This window comes from Gopherus evgoodei, chromosome 1 (genome assembly GCF_007399415.2).
Source record: "Gopherus evgoodei ecotype Sinaloan lineage chromosome 1, rGopEvg1_v1.p, whole genome shotgun sequence".
NCBI lineage: Eukaryota > Metazoa > Chordata > Testudines > Testudinidae > Gopherus > Gopherus evgoodei.
In genome coordinates this window covers 121,235,793-121,261,122 of record NC_044322.1, presented here as the reverse complement: position 1 = coordinate 121,261,122, position 25,330 = coordinate 121,235,793, and the positions used below count along the sequence as shown (strand labels likewise).

General features: G+C 41.0%; 1 protein-coding gene across 1 annotated transcript in view; it reads left to right on the top strand.

Annotated features, from left to right (window-relative positions):
* The window catches only part of GABRB3 (gamma-aminobutyric acid type A receptor beta3 subunit), a 149,672-nt gene extending 126,631 nt beyond the window's left edge, over positions 1-23,041 (top strand). Inside the window, exons 6-9 of the mRNA XM_030571053.1 lie at positions 1,049-1,186; positions 7,487-7,639; positions 9,795-10,039; positions 22,595-23,041. Coding sequence (XP_030426913.1) covers positions 1,049-1,186; positions 7,487-7,639; positions 9,795-10,039; positions 22,595-22,945 — 887 coding nt within the window. The 3' untranslated portion in view covers positions 22,946-23,041. The remainder of the gene's footprint in view (positions 1-1,048; positions 1,187-7,486; positions 7,640-9,794; positions 10,040-22,594) is intronic.
* Positions 23,042-25,330: the final 2,289 nt, after the last annotated feature.

The following is a 25,330-nucleotide window of genomic DNA, read 5'->3' as shown; positions in this document are numbered from 1 at the left end:
TCCGGTCTCTGTGCTGCATGGTGGCATGGATGGCTCTGGTGCTGGTGCTCTGGGCAGTGTGGCTCTAGTGCCACCATCCACCGGTGCTCCAGGCAGCTTGGTAAGGGGGCAGGGAGTGGAAAGAGTGAGTAGAGGGCAGGACAGTTCAGGGTGGTGGTCAGGGGGTGGGGAACAGGGGGGTTGAATGGGAGTAGGAATCCTGGGGGGGGGGCAGTCAGGAAGGGGAGGAGGGGTTGGATGGGGTGGCAGGGGCAGTCAGGGGCAGGAGTTCCAGGGGCGGTCAGGGGACAGGGAGAAGGTATGGTTGGATGGGGCAGGAGTCCTGGGGGGGCAGTCAGGAGCGGGAGTTCCGGGGGTGGTTAGGGGAAAGGGAGTAGGGGCAGGGGTTCCGGAGGGGGCTGCCAGGGAACAGGGGGGCTTGGATGGGGCAGGAGTCCTGGGGGGGGGTCGTCAGGGAGCAAGAAGAAGAGGTGGTTAGGGGGTACGGGCCGGGCCATGCCTGCCTGTTTGGGGAGGCACAGCCTCCTCTAATTGACCCTCCATTCAATTTCTGAAACCCGATGCAGCCCTCAGGCCAAAAAGTTTTCCTGACTCTGCTCTAATATGTTTGTTTGCATTGGTAGAACATTCTCTCTTTTCCTGTTAATTAATACTAAGTGCATTTGATATCTGAAATTGCACCAATCTGTAAACAGACTCCTATCGTCAGTATTAGGAGCCACTTCCTGGTCGTATCTATGTCTTGACAGTAGGCTATCTGGTTGCCTTCATTTTTGCCCTGAATTTCATCAGAACTAAAAAACAAAACAAAGATCTTGCCTCAAGTACTTATGAACTCTTGTATTTAATGGGAACAGCCCTTTGAGAGAGCATCTTAGAATGGTAATATATTTGAAAAGCACCCATATGGAATAAAATAGTGGAACTTTTATAGCTGCAAAGCCCTAATCTACTCTGAAATCTTCTGAAATGATACTATGTACTAGATTTTTCATGGTAGAATACAGTAGAGGTTTTTTTCCACTTTACATTTGTGCTTTGTTTGAAGATGGTTATACAACAGATGACATAGAGTTTTACTGGAGAGGTGGAGATAATGCAGTCACAGGCGTAGAGAGGATCGAGCTTCCACAGTTCTCCATTGTGGAATACAGACTGGTGTCAAAGAATGTTGTCTTCGCCACAGGCAAGTGTTTCTTTTGTTTGCATGTTCAGTGTGTTCACTTTCTTACATATGTCAGTTATTATTTTGTGCTGGATACCACATTTGTGGTAAACGATTAGCTGGTAAAGCCATTGTGCAGTAATCCATGAAGCAGGAAGACTTCTCCATTTGTTTTTACAGATGAGTAGTCCATGAGAGTCTATGTTGTGTCGTACTTAACAGAAAGGCTAAACATCTTTGCTATTGGATATGAAGCCTTTCACTTTGAGCCCATAGTGACCTTACAGAAGTATGAGAATGCCAGGTTAAAAATAACAGCTTTATGATAATTGATCTACAACTCTTGAGTGTGTGTTTGGATTGTGTTTCAATATAGTGGATGCAGTGTATTTTATACTTTGTGTTGCATTAAGGTATGTGTGTGCATCTAGTAGGCAACTGAAGACACCTAATTTCTACACATCCAAGGCCTCCTATAGTCAGTTTTGGAGAGCTAAATCTGGGGTCAGAGGTCCTCCCCCTCTCCCCACACTGGAAATGTAGTTTAAATTGATAGAATCTCACAGCATCTCTGAAAACTAGACCACTTATTGGGGTGACTGAAGACAACATGGATTTAAGTGCTTAATATCTTTGAAAATGCTGGCACCAATGACTTGTCTGTGGCCATACAGCGACTCCTTGGCAGAGCTGGGGTTTCTGGTCAGGAGTTACAAGTGCTCAGCCCTCTGTTCAGACCATGAAACCATGCTGAATATTGAACCCTTCACCCCAAAGCTTTTAACAAACTAAGCATATGGTACATTTATGGGAATCTCTTCACTGATTCCTTGAGCATAGCCTCCGGGTCAAAGTGCACAGCAGCACTACTTGTATTTCATTACAAAATATAAGCATTGGCAGAAGAGCAAATGATATGAGTATGTTTGCCAAATGGTGTCATATTTCTTTGGTCATAGTTAGGACAAGAGGGTTTTGTTTAAATGGAAAAGGAAACAGATTTGTTAATCCCTTACCACTCCTCTCTGCTACCTGATGCACTCCTATCATAATCACACACTGAAGGTGGGAGGTTTTGTGAGAACTATTTTTTAAAATATTGGTTGCTTGGCACTGATAGAGAACCTCATTTTTGCACTGCTTACAGGAAGTTGAGAAGAGATTTTAGTACAGGATAAGCCGAGTTTTAGTTCAAGAAAGTGTGAAATGTTTTTATGATGAAATCTGGAATAATTTACAGATAGAGAGTCCTGTTAAACACAGATGAAAGAGAAATCTAAAGAACTGTGTGACAGCCATATCAAAGAGATTGAAGAGGCAATAATAAACAGGATTGGACATTTATATGGATAAAAAGAATATTCAGCATTATAATAGTTATTGCTAACAAAAATTTAAAACACCATGCTTCAGGGTTTAAAACAGCCTAACTATTACGGATTAGGATGAGATTTTTGTGGGAGGCAGATTATCCCACATGCCTACTATAAGGTTTCTTCTACCTTCCTCTGAAGCATCTGATGATTGCCAGTGATGAGGACAGAATACTGGGCTAGATGGACCGCAGACCTGATCTAGTATGGTAATGCTGTTTTTATGCAAGAGAATCATCTTCCACCAAACCAAATTTACATTGCTACCACAATAGCACCCATATATGGAATGACCTCCCTGAACTGATCCACGTGACCAAGTCCTTCCATTTCGAATCATTCCTCAAAACTCACCTCTGCCATACACCACAATAAATTAGCCAGCTAATTAGTGCTTGATAGAGAATGCAGTTTATATTAATTATTATTAACATACAATTTTTTTGATTGTATGTTTTATCCATCTTCTTATACGTCTGGCCAGCACCCAGCATATTATGACCATAACACAAATAATAATAATTATTAATAATAATAAATAAAGTAAAACTAGGGATACTATCTGGAGGGCCTGGTGGACTCCTCAAGACCCTTTACCTCTCTCTAAAGACTCAGGGGGAAATAACCACTGACTTGGCTGCTGCTACTGAGTTTCTCTGTCTCTGTGGAAAGGAAGGCTGATGCTGTCCCTTTTGTCTCTGAGACTATTGGGTGCTCAAAGGCAGATATTAGAAGGTTCATTGAGCTATAGAAAAGATTTCAGTATAGTAATAATTCTACTGGTTATGCAAAAAATAAGAATGCATCAAGTGTATTAAAGAGCCTTGATATAAGCATTGTTTCAGATAAAATGAGTTATTCCTTCAGTGCTCCCTGAAATAGCATTACTGTATATTCTTGTACAAAATATTATGAGAATGGAAACACTGTCCATACTACTGCCCCTACTAAGACGCAATGAAAAAGCCACACATACTGGCTAAGATTTTCAAAGTTGTCTAGATCTGCGTGCCCATTAATTGAATGGGAATTAGGCATCCACATAATGTAGGCAGCTTTGAAAATTCGAGCTGGCTGCCCACAATTTAGATTAAGATAATTTGCTTGAATATACTTCTTAAACATCCAGTTTAAAAATTATAGAAAAGAAAGTTTAAATCAGAACTATTAAAACTATTTTAAAAATTGAAGTAGTCAATCTTCAACTGAGGATAGCAATGATTTTCTGGAAAGGTTTCATACTGCAGCCAAAACCCTACTGCAAGAGACTAAGGGCTTATCTACATTACTGGCTGGATCAACAGGCAGCTATCGATCCAGTGGGGACCGATTTATCGCACCTAGTCTAGACACAATAAATCGACCACCGAGTGCTCTCCCATCATCTCCGGTACTCCACCAAGGTGAGAGGCGCAGGCAGAGTCAACAGGGGAGTGTTAGCCATTGACTTATGGCAGTGAAGACACCGCAGTAAGTAGATCTAAGTACCTTGACTTCAGCTGCGTTATTCACATAGCTGAAGTTGCGTAACTTAGATCGATTCCCCCCTCCCTAGTGTAGACCAGGCCTAAAAAGGCCAAACATACACCTAAGTGGCTCCTGCAGTGACTGATCTGACAAGCATTAGGAAAAAGAAAAAATGGTCCAGATAAACTACACTAAGAAACTGACCTGAAAAGGGAAGACATAACCCACTTTCACTGGAAACTTCATGACCCATCATAGTCTCTAGCCAAATTAGCTACTTTTTTGAAAGAGGAAGGTACTTTTAGTAGGCTTTGAAAAATAATTATTTGGCATGTTCTGAAAGATCAATCTTTAAAGTACATTTCTAATTAGCTAAAGAAATACCCTGGAAAGATAGATTTGAATATGAATTTTGTAACTGGCCATCTCTGATATCTTGGTTTTTTCTTGGATAAAACAGCAAGAGACTAATTTAGCCTTGAAGCTAGGTATTTCAGCTCAGCTCACTAGCTTTTAATGAAATCGAAACAGACACAAGTAATTGCTTTTTACCAAGCATTTGAATAAATGTGAGATTGGGGTAATTTGTACTCAGATTATTGGTTTACTATTTATTTTCTTCTCTGTATTCTCAGTCATATTGTTAGTCCTTAATATTTACGGCCAGATTCTACCACTTTTACTTGCAGTGAGTCACTACTGTACTCCTCAAATTATCCCTCCAAAATCAGTGGAACTCCTAATGCTGAATGTGAGGGAGGGTATCAGAATCTGGCCCCTAGATACTAACACATCTCAAGACTAAAATATATTTTTGATGTAATATATAAGAGCTAGAACCTACAGGTAATTAATTGATAAATGTATTGAACCTTAATAAACAAGGCATTATATCACCAAAATCAGATAATAATAATAATTGTTGAGCAAACGAGGAAATCATGATTGCACAAAGTATTTGATTTCTGCTTAAATATATAAGGATTTAATCATAATCCCTTGATCACATGTGAGTGAGGCCCCTGTGCACAGACCTTCCATACAGAAAGGGCAGAGTCAGCTGCCTTCATAGCAAAGTTTCCTCCCTGTCATCCCTCACAGAGTTCCGTGGTCTGCATACTGGGGCAGTGTAGGAATAAATGAGAGGGAATAGGAGTCGGCAGGATGGAGGCTGGGCCAATAGATCATGCACCATCCTTCCGCCAACTCTACAAAGGTGTAAAAGTAATACAGTTAGGATAATACAGACACTGGTAGTCCCAGGGTCAGGCACCATCTAGGGAAGCCCTGATAGCATGACACTATTGCTATCTGGGAGCAGTAAGGGTGGTTTCCAGGGATACAAAGCCAGCTGTGGCCTCTGGATGAAATTGATCTGTGAGATGCAAACAACATCGCTTCCATGGCAAAATAATTTCAGAGAAACTTCCTGAGAGGAGCCTGGCAGAGATTTGCTCCACTGTCACCCCCTACTGGCCGGTTTTCCCACTCCAGTGGGTGGTTCACTCCCTGATTTATTTTTAAAACTTATTTTACAAGATGGGGTGTGTGTTTTGGTTTTAATAACACAGGCCACCCAGGAGGCCCTCCAGGCTATTTTATTAGACAATAAGATGAGATCATTAAACTTTGTTAGCAGAAAAGTAGGCCTGGCTTCAAGGAGAGAAAGAGTTTATCCTTGGAAGTGAGACATTGTTCATTAGAAAATGAATGTGATGAAGCAAACTAATGCTTCAGGGATTGTTCACCAAAAAATATAGAGTGCTCTGCACAGTAGCGAAGGTATATTTTTTTAAAGTGAAGATTCAACCAACTGTATTTGAACAAACACATTTTTTAAAGAACTTGTTGCATGTGGGTGCATGTGCAGTTTTTAACGTGCACGTGTAAAACTACTCAAGATAGTTAATCCCAAAGCAGACTGAGGAGAGTTACAAAATGGATCTCACAGAACTGGGTGACTGGGTAACAAAATGGCAGATGAAATTCAGTGTTGATAAATGCAAAGTAATGCTCATTGGAAAACATAATCCCAACTATACATATAAAATGATGGGGTCTAAATTATCTGTTACCATTCAAGAAAGAGATCTTGGAGTCAATATAGGTAGTTCTCTGAAAACATCCACTCAATGTGCAGCGGCAGTCAAAAAAGCAAACAGAATGTTGAAAATCATTAAGAAAGGGATAGATAATCAGACAGAAAATATCATATTGCCTTTATATAAATCCATGGTGCTCCACATCTTGAATACTGTGTGCAGATGTGGTCGCCCCATCTCAAAAAATATACATTGGAATTGGAAAATGGTCCAATAAATGACAACAAAATGATTAGGGGTATGGAACAGCTTCCATATGAGGAGAGATTATTAAGACTGGTACTTTTCAAGTTGTAAAAGAGATGATTAAATGGGGACATGATAGAGGTCTATAAAATCATGACTGGTGTGGAGAAAGTAAATAAGGAAGTGATATTTACTCCTTCTCATAAAACAAGAACTAAGAGTCACTGAATGAAATTAATAGGCAGCAGGTTTAAAACAAGCAAGAGAAAGTATTTCTTCACACAACACGCTGTCAACCTGTGGAACTTTATCCCATGGGATTTTGTGAAGGCCAAGACTATAACAGAATTCAAAAAAGACTGGATAGGTTCGTGGAGGATAGCTCCATTAATGACTATTAGCCAGGATGGGCAGGGATACAAACCTGTGCTCTGGAGTGTCCCTAGCCTCTGTTTGTCGGAAGCTGGGAATGGGTGACAGAGGATGAATCACTTGATGTTTGTCTGTTCTGTTCATTCCCTCTCGGGTACCTGGCATTGGCCACTGTCAGAAGACAGGATACTGGGCTAGATGGACCATTGGTCAAACCCAGTATGGCCGTTGTTATGTTTTTCTGTTCTTTTTCTTACTATTATTCAAGATAATTTATTTCTGACACTTGAGGTAACATATTTCACATAATTTGGGTCTATTTGAGAAGTATCAGTTCAGGAACAGCTATTCTATGCAAATAATACATTATGCAAATTTCATTTTAATTATAATTATATTAAATTTAATTAAAATAATTATTTTACATTTTGACTGTTAATTATAGTAAACCTCTCAATAAAGTGACATCTGAAAATCATTCCTTTATATAAACATTTTATGTAGAGATTTAAGCATCACTTTTTAAAAAAATATCCAGTGCTCAGACAATTCTTGATAATCAAAAATTAACCTTATTATCTCTTTTCTCGGTAAAATTCAAACTAATGTATTCTCTGCAAAAAATCCAAGATTCCTTTTGAATACCATGCATTTAGCTAATCAGTAATACACTGAAGGCATTTTTCCTACTGTTCTATAAATGTCATAATATCCCATCAAAGGTGCATGATTTAGTTTCTATAGAAACTAAAGAAAAGTATTTTGTTTACCAGGGTCTTTTCTTCAGTATAAATAAGTGTTATTTTCCCCCTTTTTCTTAGGTGCGTATCCAAGACTCTCACTGAGCTTTAAGTTAAAGAGAAATATTGGATACTTTATTCTTCAGACCTACATGCCCTCTATACTGATTACCATTTTATCATGGGTGTCATTCTGGATCAATTATGATGCATCAGCAGCAAGAGTTGCCCTTGGTATGTGATAAGGATGAGTGGGACATTAAAATGTCAAACTAAATGTAGCCTTCAGAAGTTGTTAAAAACTGCAAAATGTCAGTATATTGATATTCCAAGCTCACTTATTCCAAAATCATGTCACTCTGTATTGAGTCAATAGTGCTTTGTTCTCCCTCAAAATGCAGAATGTAACTATCGTTAAATCTCTAAAGTGAGTTCCTCATCTAGAGCCCAGTCTTCCTCTCATCAAAGTAAAGTGGCTCCAAGCTACCTTTCCATGCACTCCAGATCTTGGGGCTGTCCAGGGACCAAGCCATCCCTTGGCTCATGTTTTAGGGCTGTTTTAACTTACCTGTCAGAAACAGTCCTTAAAAACCATTCTGTTGCTCAGAAATGGTCAGAATGTAGGATGCTACAGCTACCGCCCCTGCTGTGCCTTCCCCTGCTCACAACGGAGGTCCAGTATGCAGAGTGGGGGCAGCAGGTGGAACCAACTTGATACCATCTGGAAATCTCCAGATGCATTTTTATAGCAGTTTTAAGCTCCCTTTGCCCCACTTTGTCCTACTGGAGTGGGACAATGGGGATGTAACATGGGTTGACAATCCAGTCCTAATGTTTTCAGATTAAAGTTTCCTTTAGGCTTGTGACAGTTCTTTCAAAACATCTCGTACACTATATCTCAATTATCACTGAGGTACCCTACATATTATTATAGCCTCCTTTTAAAGGTCAGTGGAGAGGAGGAATACTCCCAGTGGGCCAACCAATATCTCTGTTTTAAGTTCCCATCAGAACTGTGGTATTCAATAAACAGGAATAGCTAGACAGAAGTAACCATGCCATATCACACTCTTGCTTAGCCCATGCAATTCTCTTCTTGGGGCACCTGGAAAGCGAGAGAACTGAGTAAGGCTGCTGGCCTGTTTTATTGTTTGTTTTTTGGCTAGTCATTTATCAAAAGATTGCCCCGCTTTCATAAGTTCTACCCCAATTTAGAGGCAAGAACTAACTTTTTGTACTGAGTTTGCACAGCACCTTGCACAGTGAGGTCCTAGTCCACGTCTGGGTCTCCTAGGTGCTACGGTATTGCAAATAATAAATACTCGTAATAACAGTCAGCTACACCCAAAAGAGTCACAAGAGCCCTACTGATCTCTCTCTCTCTCCCACTGACCAAGACTGTCCTTCAGAGGCTAGATATCAATCTGGTAGGTTCTTTTGAGAAATCAGCCAACTATCAGTATGCATGATATTATGAAGTATGCCACCCAGTACCTTTAACCTGTCTCCTTGTGCTCCATAACATACAAGACTATGAGCCTGATCCTCTATAACCCTGTACTTTGTGTAGTCATTTACACTAGTGCAGAGTGGGTGCAAAATGCTCTCATATCAGAGTGATAGTGTTTTACACTCACTCTGCACTGGTGTAAATGATTACAGTACTATGGAGTATCAGGCCCTATAGCTTAGATGCTTGCTAGGAAAGGGATTCACTCATAGATCCTTGTTGACTAGGAAAAAGCTTAATTTTTTGACTTCTGCAAGAGGCCTATGTTCTCCTAGAGGTTAAGATCTTCTGGTTATGCCTTTGAGGATATATCTACCCTGCACTTAAACACCCATGGCTGGCCTGTGTCAACTGACTTGGGCTCATAGGACATGGTCTTCAGGGCTGTAAAACTGTGGTATAGATGTTTGGGCAGGGGCTGGAGCCTGGGATCTGAGACTCTCCCTATCATGAGGTCCTAGAGCTCAGGCTCCAGCCCAGGCATGAACATCTATATCACAATGTTACAGCCTGTAGATCGAGCCCTGCATGCCCAAATCAGAAGACATGGGCCAGCCATGGGTGTTTAATTACAGTTTGGACATATCCTGAGGGACGTCTGGTAAACAGTTTAATATGTTACAGGGTATGTTGAACACATTTATGAATGCCAGGGCCTGACACAGGGATCAGTTTGATCTCCCCCTGATTTTGGACTCCTAATATTAATGCACTGAACCAATTCTGCCCTTATTTGCACCTGAGTAGTGCCATTAACTTCCCAGTGGTATTTTTAAGCTACTGCAAGCTGATGAAGGAAATTTCCCAAAATAGAAGAGAAAACTAAAACATGATCTGCTAAAACTTGTAAGATGCCCACTGTTCTATTTCTTTGTTTAGGAATTACAACTGTGCTGACTATGACAACAATCAACACTCATCTTCGGGAGACTTTGCCTAAAATTCCCTATGTTAAAGCCATTGACATGTATCTTATGGGCTGCTTTGTATTTGTCTTCTTGGCCTTACTTGAATACGCCTTTGTCAATTACATCTTCTTTGGAAAAGGACCTCAAAGGCAGAAGAAACTTGCAGAAAAGACAGCCAAGGCAAACACTGACCGCTCAAAATTTGAAGGCAACCGGGTAGGATTCTTTAATCTCCTAAATATAATACAGTGACTTGTTCTATTACAAACAAACAATGAAGAAACACAAAGAAAAACCCTGTCTCCCTTTTCATGCAAACAGTTTGTGGGCACAATTTTTCATTTATCCAACTGAGTGCACGTCTGCATCCTTAAAGAGGTATTTAGATATCTAAATGGCATAAATCATTCCCACAAATAAACATGGGTGCAAAAAGGAAGGTAAGTTTAGGATTGATCTGACCAAAAGGTATGATTGTGACTTGGGCTGTGTGCTGCACAAAGGAATAAGAAGAAGTAAGAACCCTTTTGCACTCCATCAGTATGGGCATGCCCGCTTACTGCCTTCCCCTGGAGAAGGTGGGGAGGAAGTGGCAGGAAATAGCTGGAGCATTGATCCTATCCACTAATTCATTGGTTAGCACAGCTGAGCCAGTGTCTGTGGTGGCATTGTTTACTGTTGCTGTAGGCCAGCAGCATATTTTCACTCTTCACCCCTGGAGGCAGTGAGTATGTAGCAATGGAACTGTACCTGAGATGGGTGTCTGAAGCCCAAGGCATCCTCGAGCTGTTGGTGGGTGGTGCATGCACAGCCTAGTTCTGTAATAGTGTTCCTAAGCAGATCACCCTCATGGTTATCTTATAAGGAAAGAAGATTTTGGAGAAAGGTTTGTCTGTGAATGAATGACAGAACATGCAGCTGCCAAAGGACAGCTGGGAGGGGAGGGGAAGAGTATGCTGCACCCTGTAAAGCAGATTACTCCCGTTTCTCAAGTTCAAGAGGGAGCGCCAAAGAAACTGTGCCTCAGAGGGGTGTCTCAGGCACAATGCCGCCTCTAGCAGTGCAATTTACACATCACCCTTTGCTGAGGGCTGTGCCTAAGATCACAGTCTAGCCTGAAAGAGTAGAGGCAAGCTTGATTTATGTTAATGTTGTTACAAACAACATCCCAATGTTAAACACTTGAGTATCATGATGACAAGAGATACCAGAAGTCTATAGGGAAAAGATCTCATTGGTGAATATAGTGTATTGGTATTGTCCAGACTCAGCTGAGTTCAAGGCCAGTGTGGAAGATGGAAATTCCATATGGCTAAGGATTTCAAGATTTTCAAATTTGTTTTCATTTCATATCAGAACAAAACCTGTAAATTTACAGTTTCAACACTGTAAGAACTTTTTTTTTCAGTTTTTCTCTGAAACAAAATGTCAATGAGATTACGATTTTGTGAAGCATTTTGATTTTATGGAACTGCATTTTCCATGAAAAATGATTATGCTTAAATGTTTCTGACCAACTCTATTTAGTATTCCTGTATATTCTACCCCCTGTATCATTACAAATGATCACACTGACAAATTAACTAGCTGTTTCTCAAGTAGCTGTATAACGTAAAATAATTGCAACATACACTTTATTCTAAATGTGTCAGAGAATTGTGCCTGATTATCAGGAGTTTATTCCTAGTAAAACTCTTTTTAAACTAATGAACCCATTGTAGTCTGACCATATTATGCAACCAAGACTTTATCACAGTTGGCAAGTATTGTTTAGGACTAAGCTAGCATGGGGAATGAATTTTCTCTCCTCTAAAGACAGAAATGGAAAAGAAGTGTGTCACAATGAAGGCAGTAGTTGAGGTTAAGATAGAAGCTGGTAATTCTTCAATCCGAACTGTCTGTCAAAGGTCATCCATGTAAGTGATTTAAGTCATTCAGTGTACGTTTTTTAAATGAGACCAATATCTATCTCCCCATGGCTCACTGTTCTTCTGCCGTGAGATCAACGAGTCCATCTTTGTATTGTTAGGAGAAGTGTGAGTATCTTTAGTACTAATGGAAGTGAGCTGGTAATAGTGCTGATTTAAGCCAAGTATAGTGTGGATGGACACTGTGCACACTTCCCCCCGTATAGTTCACCAATTTAGGGCACTCCTGACCTATGTTACCCTTGCTTATATACTTTTGTCCCCGCCCCTCATCACAGAGATTGTGAATTGTTCTGAATTTTGTGGTCGTTAAATAATATGCACAAATGGGGACCAAAAAAACCCCTAATTTTTACTTGTGACCAGATATCAGGATATGAATTCAGGTCTCCAGAGGAGAAAGAATACTGTGCAACATAGCCCTCTTAGGGATCCTCTTGTGAAGAGAAGTCTGAGTAATGCTGGAGAAACAGCATGTAAGAGTGTTCAATTTTTTTTTTTGTATTCAGAAACACTTAGGATAAAGAATGTAGCATGTTCCCATTCTATGTGCTAAACATTTTGTCCCCAGTCCTCAGCTGGTGTAGGTTGTTATAGCTTCATTGAAATCAATAGAGCCAATGTTTTCACTGCAGCATCACCTGTTTACAACAGCTGAAAACTGGGGCCATTAGATGACCATCAAATTACATATTGTCACAGAAATGATACTGGAATTGCCTAATTCACATTTTAATTTACACCATCATAGATATTAATATATTTCAAGGTTTGAATTCAAGCAGATTTTTAGCTTTTTCTAAATGTTTTAATGGCCTTCTGTGTTTGTGGGTTTTTTTATTTTAATAATCTAGCCCTAGGTTACATGCACCCTTTAGAAAAATATTTATTTTCCATTTATAGTCAAACTAGAAAGGAAGAAAGGCTAATGAGAGAACAACATAACAGTTATGTGAATATCAGAATTCAAGACCTCAGCTTGATTCTGTGTTGTGGGCAAGGGGGTCAGCAAATACTGTGGGAGATAGTACACCTACCTGGAAATTAGAACCTTGTATTAATTTCACTAGTAATCCCTCTAGCTAACCCAAGAAATTGCCACTGACTTGCTGTTGAGGGAGCTGTGTCCAGCATTCCTGTGCTAGAGAGTGAGGTTTGTTTCTATCAGGGTCCTTTTGGATGGGGGAAGTAGAGAGATAATTATTAAAGGAAAGTTTAGAAGACACTTTGAATTTTACAACTCATGCAACGCATAAATTCCATGCTGTTTATTGGTACAGAAAGTAAAGACATAGAGCCTGTTATGACAGTGCAGAGTCATCAGATGCTGTTCCATAAGGATTTCCTCTGTCTGGGAGAATCCTCAGAGGATATATTGATCTGTAGTAACTCCTACATCAACCACATGCCTTGGCTCCTGCCACAGGGGGGTGTATGTCTGGGGGAGAAGGGCATGGGCACTATGCACATACTCCTCCCTGGTCATCAGAACAACCTTAGGCTGACAGTTGGCCCGCCCCAGGATGAGGGCAATAAAGGTGATATAATGCTGCCTGGGCCCCTAGAACCCCAAGCTGCGCTGAGCACAGCTCAGCCAGACCCCAAGATCGGGGCTACAAATTTTCAAGCAATTGGAAAAGGAAAATATAATAATAATAATAATTAATAATAAATTAATATCAGTTGGACATCTTCTTTATTTTTAAACAGAGAGCTGTAACTGGCAGGCTAGAGGCAGAGCAACTTCCTGGTCAGGATCTGAGTTTGATCCCTTGATCTTAGAGTAAGAGAAGCTGGGCATGCTATTGAGGCGGTGTACTTACCTCTTGAACAAAATGAAGAGGAAGAGGAATGTTACATTACTGTCACTAGCAAGCCTTTCAGCCATTAAAAGTAATAGCATCAACGTGAAAGATGCTTATACTGTAGCTCAGCTTTTACATTTCATAGGACTAAAATCTGACATACAAGCTGCCAAGCTTGGTTGCAAATATTCCTTTTAGATATGTTGCAAAAGATCTTGGCATTGTTTCATGGTCTTATTTGACCCCACAACAAGAATATTTTCAATAATAGAAAAGTTATGTCTACTAAAATCCCTTGGTTTGGGAAGTTCTTTAACTTGATGATTAAGTTTGAAAAGTGGCTGTAATTCAGGCTCAGTAACTACGTTTCATAGTGGCTTTGTACCATGTCAGAAGGTCTTGCATTTGAAAAGATGACACTGTGTGAAATAGTTATCTCCATGTTGGTCACACTGCTACAGACATGCCTCTCAAATGTCATATTTTTAGGCAATTTCTCTGACTTGTTCCTGATATGCTGTCACCAAGTCATGCCGCATTTGGAAGTGCTATACGTGCTTTGCCATACTGCCTGTGTGTTCCCCTTCCAGCAGTTGTTGCTTCACTTCCCACTTTGCCAATGTGTGATGGGCAGAGAGAGAGGAAGAGCAATAGCTTCAATCAAAAGATAAAGGAGTGTTTCCAGTGACCAGCATGAGCAGTGCTCCCTCATGGTATGGAGATCAAAGGTCAGCAAGGAGAAACAATAGGCGAGAAGAGAATACTCCATACTCTATCCTACTGTGCCACACATATCAACACCGAAAATTGCATGGTGACAGGAAGGAATGCCTCACAGACGCAGTAACATGAGAATTGGCATTTGTTTTCCTTTCCCTAATGGAAATGTGTCAAACTGCTGTTAACATATTTATTTATGTTTAAATAATAATAATGAAAAAATACCCAGACAAGGCTCTAGGCAACCTAAAATGTAATTAGAACTGGCTGAAAATTGGAATTTCCATCTTGCAAGAAATTCTGATATTTCAACATTTGTTTTCATCTAGAATTGGCATAAAAAGTCTAAATATCAAAGCTTTTCATGGAATGGAAAGTCTCAAAAAATTTTCATTCAGAAATGCCAAAATATTTTGCCTTCAGATCAGTTCAGCAGTGAATTGTGTCTACATAAGCTGCCATTGTGCCTCATGTGAGTTGTCCTTCAGGTGCCTCATGACCTCACTCTTATCTATACACAGAGTTCCTCAGCTGGACTACATCTTTCATGATGATTCAAGATCATGGGATTCCCATAATTCACCACAGTGCTTCAAACTGAAAGACCTCAAGGGATCATGGGAGATGTAGTTCAGGCAGGGAGCCTGTAGAGGAGAATGGAGATACCTGAACTACAACCCTTATGATGCACCACAGTAGCTCAGGAAGACAAAGATTAATGTCAAATTGACCTGAAACAAAACATTTCAATCCACATGCATGAACAAAAATGCTTTTGATTCAGGTCAGCTTGATCTGAAACTAAATATTTCTTTTCAATTTTCCTGATTGAAAATAATAAAAAAATGGAAAATTAAAATTTTCCTGCAGAAAATTTCAGTTTTGTAGTAACTAAATTTTTGGTTGACAGATTTTTCATTGGAAAATTCCCAAACAGTTGTATAACTCGTACTACAATGAAAGCATTAAAATAATCATTTGTAAGGAATTCTGCGAGCTCACCGGCTACAATAAAGATCTTTTCCACTCCTTCATCATTGTGGGAAGCATACCCTTATCCCTCTCCAAAAATCCTGTCAAACAGATGTCTTTTGCAGCCTACTCAATGGGGGAGTATGTTCCAGTATCCTGGAATCCATATGGCAAACACCCTGATAGCCACCCTCACCTCAAGCATCCCTGCCAATCACAGTTGTGGCACATAGTCAATTAAAATATCATCTTTGTTCTCTTTGTCCTATTTGGTGTGAAGATTCCAGCACAATACCTCACAAGGTATCCAGCACAGTAGAGGGAATGTAATGGTTCTGCTGACATTCTGTTAGGACCACATTATCATGGAAATCATTCCATTCTGCAACAGTAAGGAGAAAAATGTGATACCTGGAAAACCTTGTAGTAATTGTTGTGCCCTGGCAAATTACCATAGCCGTTTTGGTTGAACAGGATTTTAACTAGGCTACTTCTGATACTTTTACATTTGTAAGCCAATTGTTGAAACAATTAATATACGGCTAATTTTTTGGCTAAGAACCAATTTCCCTGTTTTGATCTGCCTGGATCTGACCAGCTATAAATTAGATAATAGTATGATACTCCTATGTTCAGTGCACACACACAGAGAAGTTAGATAAAAACATAAAAACTCTTGAGGTTGCAGTGTAATGCTACTTTATTTTGGAATTCAGAACGATTACACACAAGAACCCCAAAACAGAGAGAGAGAGAGAATCTGCCCCCAAGACAGCAAAGCACAACTTCACTGTGATTTAAGTTGTCTCTTTCCAGACTGACTGCTCCCAAATCCACACTTCACTGTAGACCACTGCAAGCAACACCCCCTCAGACACACTCTTAAAATGATAGCTTGCAGTTTCAACACAGTCCTCAATACACCACAGATACCTCCATTAAATAGCATGCAGGGGTGCAAGTAGAATTCATTTCTTACCGGTATGCTGCACTCATCAGAGGGACACAAAGGGGGGACACTAGCTAAAGGGGGTAACGTGACCTCCCGTGTGACCCCCCATGCCCAGGGCCCCAGCCCTGGGGCCCCATGCTCTCTCTGTCCCACATTGCCTGGGGGGAGGGGCTCTGTCCTCCTCCCACTATGCCATAGACTGCTGAACCGCAGAGCTGTCTGGAACCACAGTAGCGAAAGGAGCAGAAGGTGGGGCTGTCAGGCGGCCCCATGCCAACAGCTCCTCTGGTGTGTCTGTACCGCCCCCAGCCCTTCCACACAGCTGCGTCTCCTGCTTGGGGTCCTTACAACAGCCCTGCCAGAAGACAGGGCTGGGGTGGGGGGGTACAGCCACGCCAAGGAGCTGCCGGTTCCTGGGAGAGCCCTGTTCTCCAATGGGGCTGCTATACAGACCCCAGACAGGAGACGCAGCTGTGTGGAAGGGCTGGGAGTGGGGCTAGGGGCAGTACAGCTGCACTGGAGGAGCTGCCGGCGTGGGTCCACCTGGCAGCCCCACATTCTGCTCCTCCTGTGTCTTTCCGGTACATCATACTGGCTATAAATATCTTACTTGTATGGCAGACCAGACTGGACTGCCATACTTACACCACTGATAGCATGTCAAATTAATGAGAATTTTCAGTTTTCTATAAAACAAGGTCTTAGACCGGAGTTTTGAGGTGGTGGTTGTTATTTACTGACATAAATTTGTTGTCTAGTGTTAAACAAAAGATCTTGTTTTTTAGCAGATGTAAACATCTTACATCAGGGTTTTAGATCGGCAAAGTGCACTTATTCTTTAAACATGGCATATTGCATTGAGTAGAGTTACTGGTAAACCACAAAGTATTCCTCCATATAACATGGATGAAACCAGAATGCCATTATAACCCTTATTTTGATCCTTATCTTTAAGTTTTAACAAACAAATAAAAAACAAAAACAAAAGCTATAGATATCATAGAAATGTAGGACTGGAAGAGGCCTTGATAGGTCTTTTAGTCCAGTCCTCTGCACTGAGGTAGGACTAAGTATTATCTAGACATCACTGACAGGTGTTTGTCTAAATTATTTCTAAAAACCTCCAATAATGGAGATTCCACAACCTCCTTGGTAATTTGTTCCAGTGCTTAAGTGCCTTTACAGTTAGAAAGTTTTTCCTTAATCTCCCTTGCTGAAATTTAGGCCCATTACATCTTGTCCTGTCCTCAGTGGTTAAGGAGAAAAATATATCACCCTCCTCTTTGTAACAACCTTTTACATATGTCATACTGTATGGAGCGATTCACAAGTGAGAATACCAACCTCTGGGCAGACTCTTAAAATAAGGGCACAAACCCCAAACTGGTTATGAGTTCTGTAACTAAATTTCACCAACCAAGTAACAAGTGAGAACTCCTCAGGCAGTCTAATTGCCTTAACATGGAGACACAGACAAGCCCCTTGCACACTCCAATTTATCTTGCCACCAGGCAAGCTTGACTCTATGATAGATGATTGCTTTACACCAAAGATCACAACATATTCAGGTTAGTCCCAGTTCTGGGTCAATCTGAACCTTAGGATACATCTACATATCAAAGAAAAACCCATGGGTTAGCCTGTGCCAGCTGACTTTGGCTCATGGGCTCAGGCTGAAGGGATATTTCATTGCTGTGTAGACAACTGGACACCGGCTTAAGTCCGAGCTTTGGGACCTTCCCCCTAGCAAGGTCCTAGAGCTAAGCTCCAGCCTGAGCCAGAATGTCTACACAACAATTAAACAACCCTGCAACCTGATCCCCACAATCCCAAGTCTGCTGGCATGGGCCGGCCGTGTATGTCTAGTTGCTGAGTAGACCTGCTGTTGTATCTAACACCAAAGACAACATTTGTAACCAATCCTGCAATACACTAACTAAAGATTTATCAACTAGGAAAAAGAAATGAGAGTTATTTACAAGGTTAAAATAGATAAACATGCACACAAATGAAGTGCAGGCTTAGGTTTCAGATGGTGATAGAGCTGCTGAAAATGTGCCAGCTCTATATGTCCATTAGGGCTAATCCAGGTTAGACGTGGGGATCTCTTGCTTGTGTTTAGGAATCTTTTCCCCTTAGAGTCTAAACAGCATAAAAATACCCTAATTCTTTCTGTTCAGGAATTTTTTCTCCTCCACCCCCCTTTCCTAGAGTCCATGAGATGGTGCGAGTGCTTCTGCATGTAACTTCATCATGTGTGGGTGGGGAGAACAATTTTCAAAGTCTTTGTTTCATAGTGGCCCATTTGGCTTCCGTAGTCCTTCCTGACGGGCAGGAGATAACACCTTTAGTAGGAATCCAGCATTTTGCATCAGATGAAGTGTTTCAGAGTTTCAGAACAAACATTTTACTATAATTGGGCAAACACTTAAGCATTACCTTATAGCACGGGATATAGGTATTATATGTAGGATTACTACACGCAGAATCCTACAAGAATTCCATACAGTATAAACACAAAACATATTTTTATAACATTAATATTTATTTTAACTATACTAACCCAAAGGTGAGTCAGGCTGGTTTCCAGCTATGCATTTGTCAGTGTTCAATGAGGTCCAAGGCCTGGGCATAAGCTGGCATCTGGTCTGCCAGCACCACCACATATTTGGTGACTGTTATATCAGGTCCCACCTCAGACTTCTCTTCTCCAGACAAAACGAACCCAATTTTTTCAATCTTTCCTCACAGGTCATGTTTTCTAGACTTTTAATCATTTTTTGTTGCTCTCCTCTGGACTTTCTGCTGTTTGTCCACAACTTTCCAAAGTTTGGGACTCAGAACTGGACACAGTTCTCCAGTTGAAGCCTGTATCAGTGTTGACTAGAGTAGATTGTCTTTGTATTTTGTTTTAGACTTTTTTTTGGTGAAAGTTTCAATAATATAGGAAGCATAGTTTTGAAATAACAAACCTTTGGAAATTATTCTCTTTTAAAGTATTTATGGTGCTTCTGGATTTTTCATCCATCTCAGTCTCTAAATAAAATAATGTAAGAATCCATCGCTTCACACACATGCAGAGAACTCTCATCCCTCAGAGGTGGGGAAGATGGGATTTGATTAAAATTGATTCAGAAATAAGATGTTAATAATTTCCATATTTAGTCATTGCTGCAGGGCTGAAAGTAATGTGAAACAGTTACTGGTACGGAGGCCTGGCTCTGGAACCCCAGAAGGGACAGGACCTCGGGCGGAAGAGACGGGGCTGGAGTCGGCCTACCCGTCAGCTCATCCACACTGCCTGGCCCGCTCCGCCAGTTCTGGCTCCAACAGTTATTTAAAAGGGTATTTAAAAGGGCCTTTTAAATCACGGGCCCCAGTACAACTGCCCCTTTTGACCCCCATCGGCAGCCCTGCTGGTAAGGTCACTACCTGCCTGGCCGCCGACAGGGGTAAAAGGGGTAGTGATGTTAAAGCACTGCTGTGGCACCACTTTAGGAGGGTCCTGTATTGCAGCAGCACTTGAACATTGCTGCCCCTTTTGTGCACCTCTCCCTGTCGGTGGCCCTGAGACAACTATAAGTGACAATTGTATGCAAAAAAGTTAGTTGTACTTTACAACTCTTCTGTGTGTCTTTCACTTCTCCTGCTGACTGCCTCATTCTATGGACCATGCTTAAACTTAGCTACCTTGCATTTGCTTTTGCAAACCTCAGCTCCATATACTCATACAAATAACAGATCCAGATTGTTACTGTGGTGAAAAAATGGGACTTCTTCACCCCCACTGAGGCTTTTTAACCCCACTGCTTTGCTACTTGGGCCTTCGCCTTGCACCTGGGCACTCCCACTGCAGGTGTCCTTGTTGCCCATAGGGCCAACATGTCCATTGTTCCCTAGGTTTCCTCACCCAGTGGGCCTTCCCAGGGCCTTGTCCCTTTCCCTGCTGTGGGTGAGGCTCCTTGCCCCCATCCCAGTAGGGACAATCCCTCCTTCAATGTCCCCGCCTCTTGCGGGCATAACAAGCCCTGTACTCCACTACTGGCCTCCTGGCCCTGATGCAAGACTTTTCCCACCACTCTCTGCAGCTCTTCCTAAACTTCCTTCTCAAGAGTCTTACTAGGGCCCACTGCTCCCTTGTCAGCTGCCCTACCTGCTCTTGGAGGGCCCACTGCATCTCCCATAGTTTGGATTTCCCGGCTCCCTTGCAGCAGGGACTCCTGTCTCCCCTGTGGGTTATCTGCCCCCTTCCACTGGTGTGCTGATGCCAGGGCCCAAGCAGGGATGGCATAAACACCTTCCGTGAAGAAAACCTCTGCTTAGGCAGGATCCATCATCCCTCAATAATGGCACAACTTTCCCAGTCCCCACAGTTCCCCTTGTATCAGACGTGGACTGCAGTTGCCCACATTCTCCACCACATGTAGCATGGCGGGCACTCCCTGTAGTGGCATCTCCTGCTGGTCATCTGGGAATTAGCTCAGTTCCAGCCTCAGAGCACCTCCTGCTGGCCAGAGTCTTCCTACCAGTGCCTGCTTACTCCTGATCTCCACCACTTATAGCACTTCAGGCCCCACATCCCTCCTGGACCCTGGTGCCCCTTGCCTTACGGTGCTGCCTCACAGCAGTGTCCCCACACTCTGGAGCTCCCCTCCCCAAGGAACCCTAAACTCCTAAGCCCACCTTGCCTCAGTGACCCACTGCCAGTCCTCATCTAGCCCCTTCCCTCAGGGGCTAACTGCAGATCACACAACAGTTTAGGGTTGAGAGTAAAAAAAAAAATCATATGCAGTTAAAATTGCAGTATGAATTTTAGCTGGGTAAATTTAATAACTAGAACCAGGGCTGTCCAGAGAATTCAGGGGGGCTGGGGCAAAACAAGGGAGCTGCAGTGCTTGTACTCACCTGGCAACGATCCGGGTCTTTGACAGCATTTCGGTGGTGGAGGGGACCTTCAATCGCTCCACTTCATCAGCTGCACTGAAGGCCCCCCCGCCACTGAAATGCTGCCGAAGACCTGGACCGCCACCAGACCAGGGCTCACGGGGCTTTTTGGTGGCAGGAGGCCCTTCAGTCACTCTGCGTCTTCAGCAGCACTGAAGGGCTCCCTGCCGCCAAAATGTTGCTGAAGACCCGGACTGCAGCCAGACCAGGGCTCGTGGGGCCCCTGCAGGGCTCTGGGCCTGGGACAAATTGCCGCACTTCCCCCACCCCTCTGGGCGGCCCTGACTAGAACTGGAAATTAGCATGGACACTGGGGTTAATAAAATATTCTTACGCAAACTGACATGGAGGGCCTGCAAAGTGGATTTAAATGGTCAACAGAACTTTATGTACAGAGGAGCATTCTACTGGCAAAAAGTTGGTGGAGGACTGGAGCTGACTCCTGCTTCAGCCTTGCTCCCCATCCCCAGCATACCAGAAGGGAAGGGACAGATTGGACACGTGGCGGGATATGGCAGAATGGATACTCAATTCTTCACTGATGTAAGGTCACTGAGGAACCCAAAGACAATGGCATTACTTACAGCTATTTCTCTGTAATGTCCACTGGGGCTGGGAGGCATGGGAATAAAGAACCACAGCAGGCTCCTTGATGCTCCCCCCGTCTCCACTGCATTGAAGTAGAGCAGTGAATCTGGCCCAGGATCTTTAATGACCTTAAAGGATCAGAACTTTATTTCATGATCATTCAAAAAGACACCCCCTTCCAAGCAATACCCTGTCCTCCAACACAATGCTCACCATTGGTTCAATACAGGCTCAAAGGAAAGAGTGCCATCTTATGACTCCAGTCACTGGTTTCCCTTCCTGCATCCCTTCGCTGTTGCCCTGATTACAAAACTGTGTAAATGATTTTGGAATGGAGTGTGTAACAGAAAAGTTGTAAAGAAGTCCACTGTGGTTCCAAAATGTAAAGCATTCAAGATTTCCTTAGAAATACTTCAGTAATGAAAGCAGAGCTGTTCCTTTCATCTGACTTTATGTGTGCACTTCTTCTCATAGGGATAGTAGTAAATCTAGTGTGGAAAAGCTATTGTAGTATTATTTACTTCCCTATGGTGCAAGAGCTGTCAGCATGATTCTCCACCCCCACCCAGCAATGCAGATACATTACTGAACTACACCTAACCCTATCAAATGGAGTTTTTCTAAGGGGGAAAAAAGTGTTGGGCTGTGATCAATGTGCAATTGTATAGCATATGCTATTTTTTATTATGATCCAGCAAAACACTTAAGCAGGTGCCTAATTTTAAGTATATGAAAAGTACCATTTAGTCTGATTTTAATCGGGTTAATCTTGTGTTAATGTCAGACACATGGTCTCCAATTTTGTTGATATATGAAAACAAGTTTGGAATCCTAACGCTGTAAATTTCCTTTTACAAACAAGGTGGATGCCCATGGAAACATTTTGCTAACATCTCTTGAAATTCACAACGAAGTGGCAAGCCATGAGGTTACAACCAGCATTACTGATGCTAGGAATTCAACAATATCCTTTGACAACTCAGGAATCCAGTACAGAAAACAAAGCGCGCATCGGGAAAGCTTTGGAAGGCGTACAATGGACAGAACAGTGCCCCACAGCAAAAAGAGCCATTTACGGAGGAGGTCTTCACAGCTAAAAATAAAAATCCCTGATCTAACGGATGTGAATGCCATAGACAGATGGTCGCGGGTGGTGTTTCCATTCACATTTTCTCTTTTCAATTTAATTTATTGGTTATATTATGTTAACTGAGTGACTGTACTTTTCTAAAAGACTTCAATAATAATACATGAGATATTGCTCTGCCTGTCAAGTTTATATATATATATGTATAATATGAACTTTTATTATATATAAAATACACATGTATGTGTGTATACGTATATTGTGGAAGTATGTGTATATATAGACACTTGCACAGAAGTGTACTCTCTCTATATATACATACATGCACACACATATACATATTCTGAGGTTATGGACAATTCAATATAGAATGCACATCAAAAGAACTTTTTTAAATTGAAAGACAGGTGTCCTCAAAACAGTAAGCCTTGAGAAAATTGAGTATTGTATAATCTCACTTTGACTGTCACAGAAATTTTTAAACAGTTGTAATCATATATCAAGTCAGTATTCATAAACATTGATTGTAAAAGCTGACATACATGTTGAACATAAACCGACACCTTTCCATTGGTAAGTTTAAAATGTCATTTGTATTGCATATCAATGTTACTTCTATCAAGCCAAATTCATTTTCCTTTGCTAACAATTCTAGTTTTTATATGTTTTAATAGATTTTTTTCCTGTCCATTTTCCGGTGATTGCTTGCTTTCTCTTCTGCAGTAAGTAAGCCTAATCATAGGATGAGTGTTGCTTTAGTGTTTTGGAGAAGTTCATAATGTTTCCAAACATCCATCTTAAATACCCATCAGCAATGAAAGGAATTTTTTGTAAGTACTAAAATGTACAGTGCAATTTTTTCACTTGGACTGGTTCCAGCTAATATGTCATTCTGAAAAACAAGCACATTTTTAGTGTAATTTAGCTAAGAATTCAATCACTGCCAATGTGTTCTGCATCTGCTATAGATTTTAAAGGTCATTATTCTAGTAAAAGCATAAAGACATCTCAGGTTATTTGCTAATTCAGCATGAAACCATCAAGCTATATTCTTTATTAAACATGCATTCACATGATCAAACATTCTTATAACATTGTATGTTAATGTAAAATATATTTGCATAATATGCATATATATGTATATTTTATCAAGATTTTTCTTTTTGTGCTTGCTATTGTGACTGCATGCTGTGTCATATTTTTGTTTCTGTGATGTTACAACTTTTTATTATCTAGACTTAAGCAAATAGAGCATTTCTAATATTTCAATAACAGCATTTTCATATTTTATTTTGTACATATAGCATATACACGTAAATTCATATAGCTAGTATGTTCCAGTCACAGATCATACCATAAATGATAGCAAACAATAGGTCTTGTTTCAACATTAAACAGGTTCAGGCATTTTCCTTATGCAAATGTGGCCACTTTTGTTTTCATTCCAATTCATTCCTTCATCAGTATCCAGACTTTTTCACTCTTGTAGGTTCTAGTAGTAAAGATACATCAGTTTCAGAGCTGTAAACTTAATTTACTATTTAACAGAACTAGATCTTTCTAAGGAAAAAATAATATATTTTTTGTAAACACTGTTTTTATCACGTACATCCATAAATAGAACCAAGTACAGTAGTAGACATAGATTGAAAAAAGAAGTTAAGGGCTGGGTCCTGCCAGCTCTCTGCCTACAGAATTCCTATTGATGTAATAGGGACTTGGCAGGTGTTGTTTCTAGTTTGGAGTGCTACTGACAGGCATTAGTGGAGAGAAAATGGGCGGATATGCAACTGCTAAGTAAGCAAGATAAAATGAACCTAAAAAGTCTGCCTTTGATCTAAAATATCCTGTTTTCAAAATATCTGACTTGTTTGTAAGTACAAGTAAGTGATATTTATGCTGCAGCAGTGTAAGTTCTTCATTCCCATTTTAATCTATTCCAAGGTACATAATTCTTCTGTAAAACTTAGTTCTGAGCTGAAGCTCAACATACAAACTCAGGCTGCAAGATCTGAGTCAAAGTTTGATTCTTGGGCGGATCAGTTTGCAATAATATGCTCTCCCATACAAGTACGTTGTGGCAAAGCTGCGATTTAATCCTTAGTTGCTACTCACATGAGTAAATTTAGACACATGCACAAGAGATTCTGGGATCAGGGCCTTAGTGCTCATACATATTTGGTTACAGTGGGTTTAGACAGAGTGCCTGTTCCTGTCGTATTTAAACACAGATAAGCTTTGTCAACCACATAGGTTGAAGAGCTTCAAAGCCAAAAAAATCCAATTTTTAAAAATTCCCCAATACAAATTTGCATTCTGGAGCATGACATATTTTGAGCTTTCTAATAACTCATACATTTGCAAATTGACAATTAAAGAGAATATTTGCAACACTGGCATCATTACAAACATTTAAACAATTTTGAAACTAAAAGTACACATTTAGAAGGGATTTTTAATCCTAAAACTACATTTATGTGAACATTCTGATTAACAAAAACAAAAATAAAA